This window comes from Myotis daubentonii, chromosome 1, assembly GCF_963259705.1.
Source record: "Myotis daubentonii chromosome 1, mMyoDau2.1, whole genome shotgun sequence".
NCBI classification, from domain to species: Eukaryota; Metazoa; Chordata; class Mammalia; order Chiroptera; family Vespertilionidae; genus Myotis; species Myotis daubentonii.
Genome location: NC_081840.1, coordinates 169,494,444 through 169,506,771, shown reverse-complemented (window position 1 = coordinate 169,506,771; position 12,328 = coordinate 169,494,444). Strand labels below are relative to the sequence as shown.

The window sequence follows — 12,328 nt, the reverse complement described above, 5'->3', positions numbered from 1 at the left end:
GGGTGAACCTTGTTATTGCTATACCCATCAGTGTTGGCATAGGAATGGGCTGCAAAGTAACATCTGGGACATGTGGGTATGAAGCTGCCATTTATATTTTCAGGACCTTTGTTAGAAAATGCGGATTTATAATTAATACACTTTGAAAAAGAAGTTATCACCTGTTTTTGAAACTAATTATTTTAACTTATGAATAACTTCAAATTGTACTTCGGTATTTCTCTTCAGTGTGTATCAAGATTTAACTATAATTTGTAGTTGAATTTTGTATTCAGAAGAAAGATACACATGTTTAAATATTTTTCTCATTTGAAGTGTTACATCGTTTAATTTATATCATTGTAATTTAGTTATTTTTGTCTTTGTACACAGAATATGCTTCACAAAGTGAGTTTCCAAATGGAAAAGAAGTTTCTTCAAGAAGTCAAAATTATCCTAAAAGTATAGCTAAAGCAAAACTAAAACAGAAATATGCCATGAAAGCACAAAATGGTTTTAACAAGAAACGTAAAAAAAATGTATTTAATCCGAAGAGAGTTACTGAAGACTCTGAATATGATTCAGGTTCTGAGGCAGGTAGTTCACTAGATGAGGACTATAGTAGTGGTGAAGAAGTGATGGAGGATGGCTATAAAGGTAAAATTCTTCACTTCCTTCAAGATGCTTCAGTTGCTGAACTTACTTTGATTCCTCAGTGTTCTCAGAAAAAGGCTCAGAAGATAACAGAACTCCGGCCCTTTAATAGTTGGGAAGCTCTGGTAAGGCTACATTCTTTATCTCCCCCTGTGTGTGTGTGTGTGTGTTTAATTCACAGTACCGTTTATACTCAACGTGTCTTCAGCCCAGGGAAGCATAGATGGGTGGCCTTATCCTCTGTAGAGGCAAACATTACTTTCATTGTAAGCCAATAGTATTTCAAATAGTGTCATATGACCTAATTTTGAATGAATTAAGGGGTGATTTTCCTGAAAAAAAAACCCAAGCTGATTGGCTGGGCATACTGTCACTCATTCTTTTGCATAGAAACTTGGTTCATTTCACTGCAGAAGAAGAAATTAGAGCTTACATTTAGAAAGGAGTTGTTTGCTAGCCTGTTCTGATCTGTTACTGCTGATACACCATGCAGAAAGCAAGAATGTGGCAGAAATTTTACTGCAACTACGTGAAGAGCAGTAGCAACATCCAGGGGAGCTCCATAATTCAAGATGCCAGCCTAGGTGTTTTATGCTTCTCCACAAAAGAAACAATTGTTTATTTTCTTTTTCTTTTAAAAGTGACAGCTCTAACATGTTTTTCTTGGTTAAACAACGCGGCCATTTTATGGAGTATATCAGGCTGCAGCGTTTTTAATTGGAAAGATAGAAAAGTGTGGAAGCCTAGAATTCAAGCGTTAGGGGAAGGGAAGGCATAAGCACTGGTAAGTACACTCTGCATGATCATTTTCTGGAATTTGATTTCCTATAAACAAGTTTTAGTCAGAATACTTGTATTATGAGTTTTATAAATGTGAACAATCAGCAAATCTTATTCATACTCCTGTCTTTTTAAAATGTTGCTTCAACTTTTGTGAGAATGTGGACTTTATAGTATGAATTGTATATAGGCCCTGCAGTGAAAGCGATATGGATTATTTTTTACAGTTTTAGAAGATAAACTGACTCTTGATGCTTTATAAATGTTTATGAAGTTTTTATTCGCTAACTTAGGGAGAAGTTGCTTTTGTGATTAATTTTATACTTGTGACAAACCTATATGAGCATAAGTTCCCTTGACAAATGTCTTGAAGTGGTGTTATCGGAAGGTTCCTAAACAATGGTTGTAAAAGCATGTTTTAAAAAATTAAAATAGATGAAAAATATAGAAACTAAATGACTAGTATTTCTCAGCTTTAGAAAAAAAGTCATTTGTTTTGCCTGAAGCCTTTGCTCTTGCAGAAAACATCTGTCAAAGCAGGCCCTTCAAACATGTTCAGCTTTGCCTGAGTGATTTATTTGTTTAAGTATTTGCTGAAGGGCTTTCTTGTTCATCTTTTCTTCCTTTTTTAATTTCTTTTCATCTTTAATAATCTCCTCTGTTATTGCAGGGTTGCTGTTGCTCAGGCTTGTTGGGATTCTAGCTTATTTAATAAGGAATGCAGTTATCCGCACTAGTGTGTTTAGTCATTGTAACTACTTGCCCAAATATCTTATAATAACAGTAAATTAAACCAGTTGTATGTGCCAGATGCTTTTTAAAATATTCAGCAACTTAACATGTAAAAAGCATAGTTCCCCTACTAATTAATTGGCATAGTTTAAATTAGTCTTAACATGAGATTGCGTGTTACCTACTTAAACTTTGTCCCCTTTTTAAAAGTTGAATACAAAGACTATTTTTTGCTAGCTATGCATGTAAATGTTGATTATTTTATGTAACATTTAAAAAGTAAATTTGCTACTTGAATTCAGTAATTCAGGGCTTTTCTGAAAAAAGTAGGAAAATGAAAATGCTTTTTAAATGAACAGTTAAAATTAGCACGTCAGTATATATAAGCTTTGAGTTTTAATTGGCTTAGAACCTGTAAGTTTATACTTTCAATTACTTTAAAATTTTGAATATGACTGGTTGTAGGGCAATTTAATATCTTAAAATTATAAAGGAAAAAGTCGAATATTTTGGTAAAAAGCTATATAATTTACTCTTTCCCTATTAATCAAAGAGGTTTAATAGTATAATTGTGAACAGCTTTAAAATGAAACAAAAGAAGAAAACATTTACTTTGTTTTCATAGCTGCTGTTTTAAGAAATTCCTATGAGAATTAATTAAAATTTTAATTATGTTACTCAGGCATACTTAATGGAAACTACAATACATTATACAAGGTGTGGCAAAAGTAGGTTTACAGTTGTGCATATGCGAAAGTTTTTTCTTGGATGGTTATTTATCAATTATTGCATTATTTTCCATATGAACAACTGTAAGCCTACTTTTGCCCCACCCTGTATAGTAAGAATAGCATGTAAAAGTCTAGTAAACTCTTAACATTATTGTTGAAGCTTATTTAGTCTTAAGGATTTGGAATTTGGCAATTTTTATTAACTTTTATTAATATTTCATTAAAATGCCTACTAAGCCAACAAGTTAATCACACATACATTTTAATTATGATTTTGGTTAAAACTGAAGTCTCTATAACATTGGTGGGTTAAATGGAACCATTAGTATTTCACTGTCTTATTTTAAAAATAATTTGAATGTGAAAATTATGTTAGCACTGCCTTTTAAAACAAAAGCTATTTGAAAAGTTGTGCATCATTGTTAGGACTTTCTTTTCAGAGAATTGCACTTAAAAAATTAAATAAAATGATCTTAGATATACTAGTCACACTCACTTTACATGAGGAAAATTTGGTTATTTAACAAAAAATCAGTGCATTAGATGAGGTTGTTTGTTTTCAGCATTATACCCATTTTTTTTTTTAATCAGAACTTAAATATTGTTTGTGCAAGTTCTCTTTATAACTTTTTCATTTTACTTATTTTTCAGCTTAATAGCAGTAAAGTATATGCTTATTATAAGAAACCACATCATTAAATCATGTAGACTTTGGAAATACAGCAAGCCAAAAATGTCACTAGTTTTAAAACATGTACTGTTAATGTGATAAAATTGGGATTTTTATTGCCAAATTTTACACATTTGATGGCATCAGTTCACCAACTACTTACTGAATTTTTTATTAGCCTTGTATAAGGTGGGTTAGAGATGTAATTATGTCTATACATTGCATCTGTATACTTTATTCATGAGTAACTGATTCATGAATAGCTCAGCCTGAAAGCTTCATTTATGCATCTACCTCCTTACCGTTTAGATCAGAATAGATTTCCTTCTTGATTGTTAACCAGGCAACCTAGGTTGAGTTCATTTTTTAGTTTATTTAAGCTCTTCATTGAGCTATTCCGATCTACTAGAAACATAGACCACAGACCACAGGCTTTCTTTTTCTGCTTTGTTTTCCCAGTAGTATAAAATTCTGTCTGAATTTGTCACGTGAAGTATTGTAATGCCTACTGCTCTCTTCCTGATAGAGTGGAAGATTACAGTATTCAGCTTTGTTTTAATTTTTATGAGTTTGATAAACTTTTTTTATGATAAATTTATTCTGAGTACTTTGTAGGCTGGTGCCAGGTATTTATAGCAATGAATAAGATTAGTACTCTGTTTTCAAGACTGTTACTTGTTAGGTGGGGAATCAAATCTACTTGTAAACAATATCCCTCTTCCTATAGAAATTTAAAAAATTTTTGTGCTGTAAGAGTGACACACTGTGGCAAGAGAGAGGTACTTCAGTTTATGGCTATTTTGAAAGGAAAAAAGTTCTTAGAGTGGTACTTGAGTTTTTTGTCAAAGAGGTAGTAACCAGGGCTATATTGATACTATTTTTTTATGTAATTAATTTTCCAGCAAATAGCAATTACTTCTTTTCCCTTCCTCCTAGAAAAATAGCTTTACCATTTTTTAAAAGAATGATTTGTTTTCCTTGTCTAAAATTGAAAGAGTACTTGCAAGAACAAAGAAGAAAGTCAAGTTTAGTCAAAATTCTACCAAAGATACCCACCACTTAATTATTTGGCATTCATCTATTTATACATACCTTTTTATATTTAACATGTAAATAGGATCATATTTTCTATGCTACCAATAACTTAAATTTACTAGTAGATCCTGTATTTACAGAATACTTTGTATTTCTTAAAAAAATTTTGGTGAAGCTAAGTAACTTACAGGATTGTTAAATGCAGGATTGTTAAATTCTTTATGTCTTCAAAGAATAGTAAAAGAATAATAAGAGTGTTCTTAGACCTTCTCTTACCCTGCCCCCCTCCCCCCCCCCCCCCCACCATCCTGCCACATACACATGTACTTAGTGAAGGAATTGTGGGAATTAAGTATTAGGGTTTTAGCTTTTTTTTTTTTCCTCTTCCGGAGACTGTGACTTCAGGCATTCGCCATGATCCAGCATTTGACATACTGTCAGAGGCTGTCCTACACTAGGCTGTCCCAAAACCTGGTAATAGAATTGTTTACCTTTATACCAAGAAGGTTGGGAAAGCACCCAAATCTGCATTTCGCCCAGGCCAACTTTTCGGAGTTTGTGCTTTGAGACCTAAAGTTCTAATGAGGTTGTCTAAAAGGAAAAAACAAGTCAACAGGGCCTATGGTGGATCCATGTGTACTAAGTGTGTTCGTGACTGGATCAAGCATGCTTTCCTTATTGAGGACAGAAAATCATTGTGAAAGTGTTGAAGGCACAAACAGAGTCAGAAAGTTAAATAAATTTTAAAAAATGAAGCTTTTTTGAGTAATAAAAACAATTAAAAGGAAAAAAATTAGGATTTTAAAAAAGTATTTTGATTTATTATTTATATATATATTTTTATTGATTTCAGAGAAGCGAGAGAGGTAGAAACATCAATGATGAGAATCATTGATCGGCTGCATCCTGCACGTCCCACACTGAGGATTGAGCCACAACCTGGGCGTGTGCTGGACATGGAATCGAACTATGACCTCCTGGTTCATTGGTTGACACCCAACCACTGAACCATGCTGGCCTGGGCAAAACATCAAATATTGAGAGAGAATCATTGATCAGCTGCCTCCTGCACTCCCTATACTGGGGATCGAGCCCACAACTCAAGCATGTGCCCTGTCGGGGAATTGAACAGTGACCTCCTGGTTCATAAGTCGACGCTCAGCCACTGAGCCATGCCAGCCAGGGTTATGCATCTATTTAGATTAACAAGTTAAAAAAAATAGGCTTGTACTCCCCCCAAATCCATATCTATTCCCGTCCCCAGCCTATTTTTTATACCACAAATAACTTTTTTCACTTTTTCTAGGTAATACAAAAAAAAAAAAAAACCCATATAAAAACATATTCCTACTTTTTATTTTCAATTGCAGTCCTTATCAGCTGATATAACATAAATCATAATATTATTGTAGGATTAGCTCCCTTCTCACTGTCTCACCTCACATGCCCATTTCCTATTCCCCAACCCAACCAATATAAGTTAATATGTAATCTTAGAGATATTTTTTTAGTATCTACATTGTTATGACTATGTAAATGCTTCTCATTGCTGGGCCATGTAATATACTACATAATTGCTTTATTTCCTTGCTCACCGTTTTGTTTTCTCTAGTTATTAGTTGCCTTGGTTTTTCTGTTTGCTTAGTTTTCTGTGTACTTACTATTTCAACTCTAAACTCCTCCCCAGCTGTCTAAATTTACTTTCAGTCTTTAGATACCTCAGGTATCCTGTCAGTTTTATATTCTTGAGGAAGTGTCTTTTAGTGTCTTATTGAACTGCCTTGAATTAGACTGGTTGTGTTATAGGCAAGCTGATCAGCTATGGCCTTGAGATCTCATTTCCTTGACAACCTAAGGAATCCTATTGTCTCTGTTGTGTTGGATCTCTTGTTTGTGAATTTCATGCATGTCTTTTCATTTATTCCCTTGGTTTTGTAAGGACTTACCAGGGGGTGGGTGAATAATACAGTGGAGCTAAATAGCCTGGTTTTGGATCCCAGTTTTGACATGTTCTAGTAATTTATATAACCTTAAGCAAATTCTCTCTGTTTCTCTATTTCTTCATCTGTAAGTGTGTATAATTATGGTACTGACCCATAGGGAAGTCTAAGCTCTTGGAAAACGTTAGCTTTAGATACCCACAATACTTTGCATTGAAAGTACTGTATATGCCATTTGTTGTTTTCTGCTTCTCTCCAATATCAGTTCGAGCCATATTGTGTGAAACTTTTTTTGATGAAACCATTTTTCTCGCTTTTTTAAACCCCTCAGGGCTTTTAAACAGATTTATGGCTGGTCATATTACCCACAATATATTAAGACTACATTTTTCAGCTTCCCTTGTGGTAATTTGGCAAAGTTCTATCCAATAGGACAGTGATGGTGAACCTGTGACACGCATGTCAGAGGTGACACGCGAACTCATTTTTTTTGGTTGATTTTTCTTTGTTAAATGGCATTTAAATATATAAAATAAATATCAAAAATAAAAGTCTTTGTTTTACTATGGTTGCAAATATCAAAAAATTTCTCTATGTGACACGGCACCAGAATTAAGTCAGGGTTTTTCAAAATGCTGACACGCCGAGCTCAAAAGGTTCGCTGTCACTGCAATAGGATGTAAGCATAAATATATTACGATTTTTGGAAAGTGTTCTTTAAGGATCCCTTCTTCCTGTTGGTTGAGATGTCATTGTGATGAGAACCACATATTGAGGATATTGAAGAATAAAATAGAATTCTTGATTTTGGAATTATTGTACCACATCTGAACTGCTTCCTCAGGTCCTCTTTTGTATGACAGAGAAATATACTTATGTCTTATTTACACTCCTGATGTTTTGGGTGTATTATCATGCATAACTTAACCGAATCCTATTAGATTCATCATTCAAACTTTCTCCTTGAAAATCTATCTACTTTTTACATTCATGGACAGTGTAGTGTATCACTCGCTACCAGATAGACCTAAATTCTAAACTAGCAGCAATAATTTTGATCATCTCTAATGTTGGTTGGCTTGTAGGGGGGGGTGGGGGGGGCGGAGAGTGGGAAACTTAGACCATTGTACTTCATTACCCATACAAGAATTTAAAACATAAAAATTAGAATAGTATAATGAACCTCCCATGTGTTCATCACAAGCTTCAGTACCAGCTGATGTTTTGTCTATACCCTCATCTACTCCCTTCCATCTCTTACTATTTATATGCAAATTTCAGACTTCAGTTTTTATCCCTAAAAATTTAAATACATACTCAAAAAAAGGTTTTTTATCCGTTAAACCCATAGTAACATTGTCACACCTAATAAATGTCATCAATAATTCCTTAATATTAGAAAATACCCATTCAAGTGTTCAAATTTCTATTTCCTCATAAATGTCATAAATATTTGTCTTTTTTAGAGTTAGTTAGAATTAGGATCCAAATAAGGTTCACATATTGAGATTGTTTGATAGGCCTTTGTAACTATTTTAACCTGTAGGTTCCTCATCCACCTATCTCTTTCTTTTCCTATAATATCTTTGGTGAAAAAAACTGCATCATTTGTTCTATAGCTTCCCAGTCTGGACTTTTCTGGTTAAACCTCCCTGGTATAGTTTAACACAAACATGTTTTTCTGAACCAGTTAATTTCTGTGAAGTTATAATTAAAAGGTTAAATGCTCCCACCAGTACTATTACAAGGTTGTTGTTGTGTTGTTTCATCAGGAGACACTAGTGTCTGGTTGTTCCTTTTTTGTAATGTTAGCTTATCTCTTACTTCTAGGTTCTGTCCTAATGAATTGATCTTCTGTGAGTCAAAACGGTTTTTTCTTATTTCTGGGTTTATTACTCTGAAAGGACTTCCTAGATGCTAGATTGTATTGGTCTCCTTGTGAAAAAGTGCCCATTAAATTTGTTTTCCCCCTTATAATACCAGTTGTTAAAACTAAAAATTTTTTGTTGCATGTCTTTTCCGGTGACCATAAACCACATGAGGATAGGGGCTATTGTCTACATACCAGGTACCTTCACCAGTCAGGGTAGTAGTTGCTAAAAATAAGAACATAATAAATGGCAGTTGGTTATAGTTTAAAAGTTTTTATTTTTATTTTTGTTTGTTTAACTTTAAGGTCTTAAATTTTAATTATTTAGGAAGGTACTAGTTATAGTGCAAAGAAAAGAACATGGATTTTAGAATCTCTTATCTTTGTCACCTTGAAAATTGAAGCTTTGCTTTATTGATCCAGAGCTGGTAGACTGATCTTGTAATTGCTGTGAGGATTTAATGTTAGTGAATAAAAGGCATCTAGTAGTTTCTAGCACATAAAAAGTACAGAATGCATGTTCTTCCTGTACTTCCTAGTTATTCGTGTTGGTTCTTTCACACACATATACATCACAAACACACACACCACTGTTGGCATGAGATTGTTTTTTGTTCTAATGGAACCCCCTTAAAATCTTCAAGGCACTGAATCTCATATATCCTTCTGTTTACATATAAATCTTTTCTCTAGAAAGCACAGAGTGGGAGGTCACATTGTGATTATGAATGTTTTCCTTGTGAAAATGTAAAGTAGTGTGCAAATAACTTTATATTTCACAATGCCATTTTGTGAAATGGTAAATTTTTATTTTTAACCCTGCAGTACATTGGTTTTCAAATAGATTGGAGAGTTTCTTTTTTGCCAACTTATTCTAGGCTAGATATGAAAAATGTATATTTTTATAAACTGCATTTTTATGAAATTATCTTAGTATATCTTATAAGCATTTAATCTCTATTGCTTGAGATTCTCTTTGAATTTAGAAATAAATTCATAGAGATTAGAGTTATTAAGGTGATTCATAACATGAAAGAATATGCTAAATAAGATTAACATGAATCAAAATCATGTGTGGTTTTATCCTATCAGTGATTTTACTTTATTTTTCTTTATTCCATTCTGGATTGTGGGCTTTTTTTTTTTTTTTTTTGCCCAACAAGCTTTCACTAAGGATTTTTATAATGTTTTTCGGCATATTTTTTTTAACTACCTATATGGAAAATTTTTAATTCTAATATAGCTTTTACAGTATTCATTGTGTCCTTTAGAAAAATAAGTACAAATACATTTTGAAGAAATTCTTTGACTAAAACAGGTGTTGTATTGAAATTAATTTTTGGAAAATGTTTTATCCAATTATTGAATTGATCATAGTTAACTTTTGATTCATGCATTATCTTTCCAAGTAATAGTCTAAGCTTAAGAGTAAAATATCAAGTGACAACAAATAATTGGAGTTTTGAAAGCTTAGGGATTGTACTGATGATAGGTAGGAGAAAATATATTTTAGGAAGATTAATCATTTACTAATATGTCATAGTCATAGGAAGTCACAAAAATGGCAAGAGATCAGGTATGCAGTTATTATATTTGGTGTTATTACCTTGGTAATAAAGGTGAATCTGAGATTTTAAAGACAAAACTTGAGACATTATAAGAAAACAGCTAGCAGAGTCACAGTTACAAGTGTAGAATTGTGTATTCTGGAGAGAAAGATATTGTATGTCAGTGTGCTATGTTGGAGGTCACAGGATTGTCAAAGTGAAACAGGAATATAAATGTAAACATGAAGAATCAGGTTTTCTTAGAACTTGATTAAGGTCATTAGTAAAATTTTAAATTAAACTTTTTTCCTCAAAAGAAAGAAAATGATACTGGCTTTCTGTTTACTAGATCTGAACTGTTAAATTGTTTTCTTTTCATGCCATAGTTCACAAAGCTGTCCAAAACTAATGGCTTATCAGAAGATTTGATATGGCACTGTAAAACATTGATCCAAGAAAGAGATGTAGTTATAAGACTTATGAACAAATGTGAAGATATTTCAAATAAATTGACGAAACAAGTTACCATGCTCACTGGAAATGGAGGTGGATGGAACATAGAACAACCCTCTATTTTGAATCAAAGGTAATATTTGTTGTACACACCTATTCATTTTTTCACCACAGTTGTATATAATTTCTGAATTTGTTTCTATAATATGCCTAGGGAACTTAAATGTGGAAGTGATATGAAAACTAATAATGTTAAAAGGGAAACCCGAGGTTTTTTATATGACATATAAGTGGTATATTATTTGGTTCCCATTGACTTCCCTCCTTCCCACAATTAGGATATTTTACTCCATCATACCATAAATTAGAGGAAATATTATGGTCTTATATGACCTAGGTTTTCCTTGTTTGATTACTGATAATTTCATATATACTGAGTGGCCAGATATTATGACCACCTGACATTTGTAGGCAAATTAGCTATAATTTCACGCTGAAGTTGCTAGAGAGCCAGATCATTATAAACGTCTGAATAGCACAACATACCTCAGTATCATTGCTGATCAAGTTCATCCTATCATGTTGATGGAGTATCCCAATGGAGATGGCTTCTTCCAACAAGACAATGGACCATGCCACGGTACTTGTATTGTACAGGAGTGGTTTCAAGAACATGAGGGAGACTTTACCTTGCTTAGGCAGCCCCACAATCACCAGATCTCAATCCAATTGAGCATTTGTGGGACGAAGTTAAAAGAGCCATCAGGCAGCTGGTTCCACAACCATCAAATCTGACAGAACTGGACAGTGCTATTCATCAGGCATGGTGTCAGATTCCTCACATCACCTTTCAACATCTCGTGGAGTGAATGCCAAGAAGAATTGCCGCAGTATTGAAGGCAAAAGGTGGCCCAACAAAGTACTGATGGGGTGGTCATAATAATCTGGCCGGTCATAATAATCTGGCCACTCAGTGTATAATCACAGGCACTGAAAAGGTGGTTTTAGATATGCCTTTCCATAATTTGATACTTTAAAAAATCAGCTGCTTAATTGCATCAATGTAAAAATTTCTGTATTAGCTTAATGTCTTTCTTTTTTTAATTTTTAGAATGAGAGAGAGAGAAATGAAAGGAAAGAGAGAGAAAGAAACATTGATCTGTTGTTCCACTTAGTTATGCATTCATTGGTTGAGTCTTGTATGTGCCCTGATCTGGCACATAAATTTGGCATATCTGGACAACTTAACCAACTGAGCTATTCGGCCAGGGCCTATTTTTAGTCATAAATAAAATGAAATGGTTAAAATATCCTGTACATATAATTAAATGTTTTCAGTAGCCCAGATTTGTAAAAAAAAATTTTTTTTTAGGGTAGAACCACATCAAAAATGAAAAGGGCACTTTCATTAAATAGATTATATAAGGAAAGATTATTCCCCCAAACTGTTACTCTTAGTAAATACCTTGTTATAATTTTTGCAAAAAGTAGACCCTAAGTTTTAAGTGGTTTAGGGACTCAGAATGTTCAGAGTATTTCCTTTTTTTAAAAATGTGCAAAATTGTGTACTGTGATGATATTTATAGGTGGCGAAAACATGAAAACAATCTAAGTTCCAAAAATCAGAGAGTAGTTAGAATGAATTATGAGGTACATCTGTTCAGTATATTTCTGATAAGTATTTAATAAGAGTAGCACTAGGGCCCTGACCAGGTGGCTCAGTTGGTTGGAATATCATCCTGTACACCAAAAATGCTGCAGGTTTGATTCCCAGTTAGGACACATATCTAAGTTGCGGGCTCAATCCCTGGTCGGGGTGTGTATGGGAGTCAACTGATCAATGTTTTCCTCTCCCCTACCCCTCTCTCAAATCAATAAACATATCCTCGGGTGAGAATTAAGAAAAAAAAGACTAAGGTCTCATTAAAATTAATTAC

At 33.4% G+C, this 12,328-nt stretch overlaps 1 protein-coding gene and 1 pseudogene across 11 annotated transcripts in view; both read left to right on the top strand.

Moving 5' to 3' along the window:
* SMARCAD1 (SWI/SNF-related, matrix-associated actin-dependent regulator of chromatin, subfamily a, containing DEAD/H box 1) overlaps positions 1–12,328 on the top strand; it is a 90,766-nt gene that overhangs the window by 42,327 nt on the left and 36,111 nt on the right. For all 11 annotated transcript variants that reach the window (XM_059665279.1, XM_059665329.1, XM_059665309.1 and 8 more), the window contains 2 exons: positions 373–758; positions 10,325–10,524. In XM_059665279.1, coding sequence (XP_059521262.1) covers positions 373–758; positions 10,325–10,524 — 586 coding nt within the window. The remainder of the gene's footprint in view (positions 1–372; positions 759–10,324; positions 10,525–12,328) is intronic.
* Positions 4,996–7,569, top strand: LOC132227088 (large ribosomal subunit protein eL34-like; annotated as a pseudogene).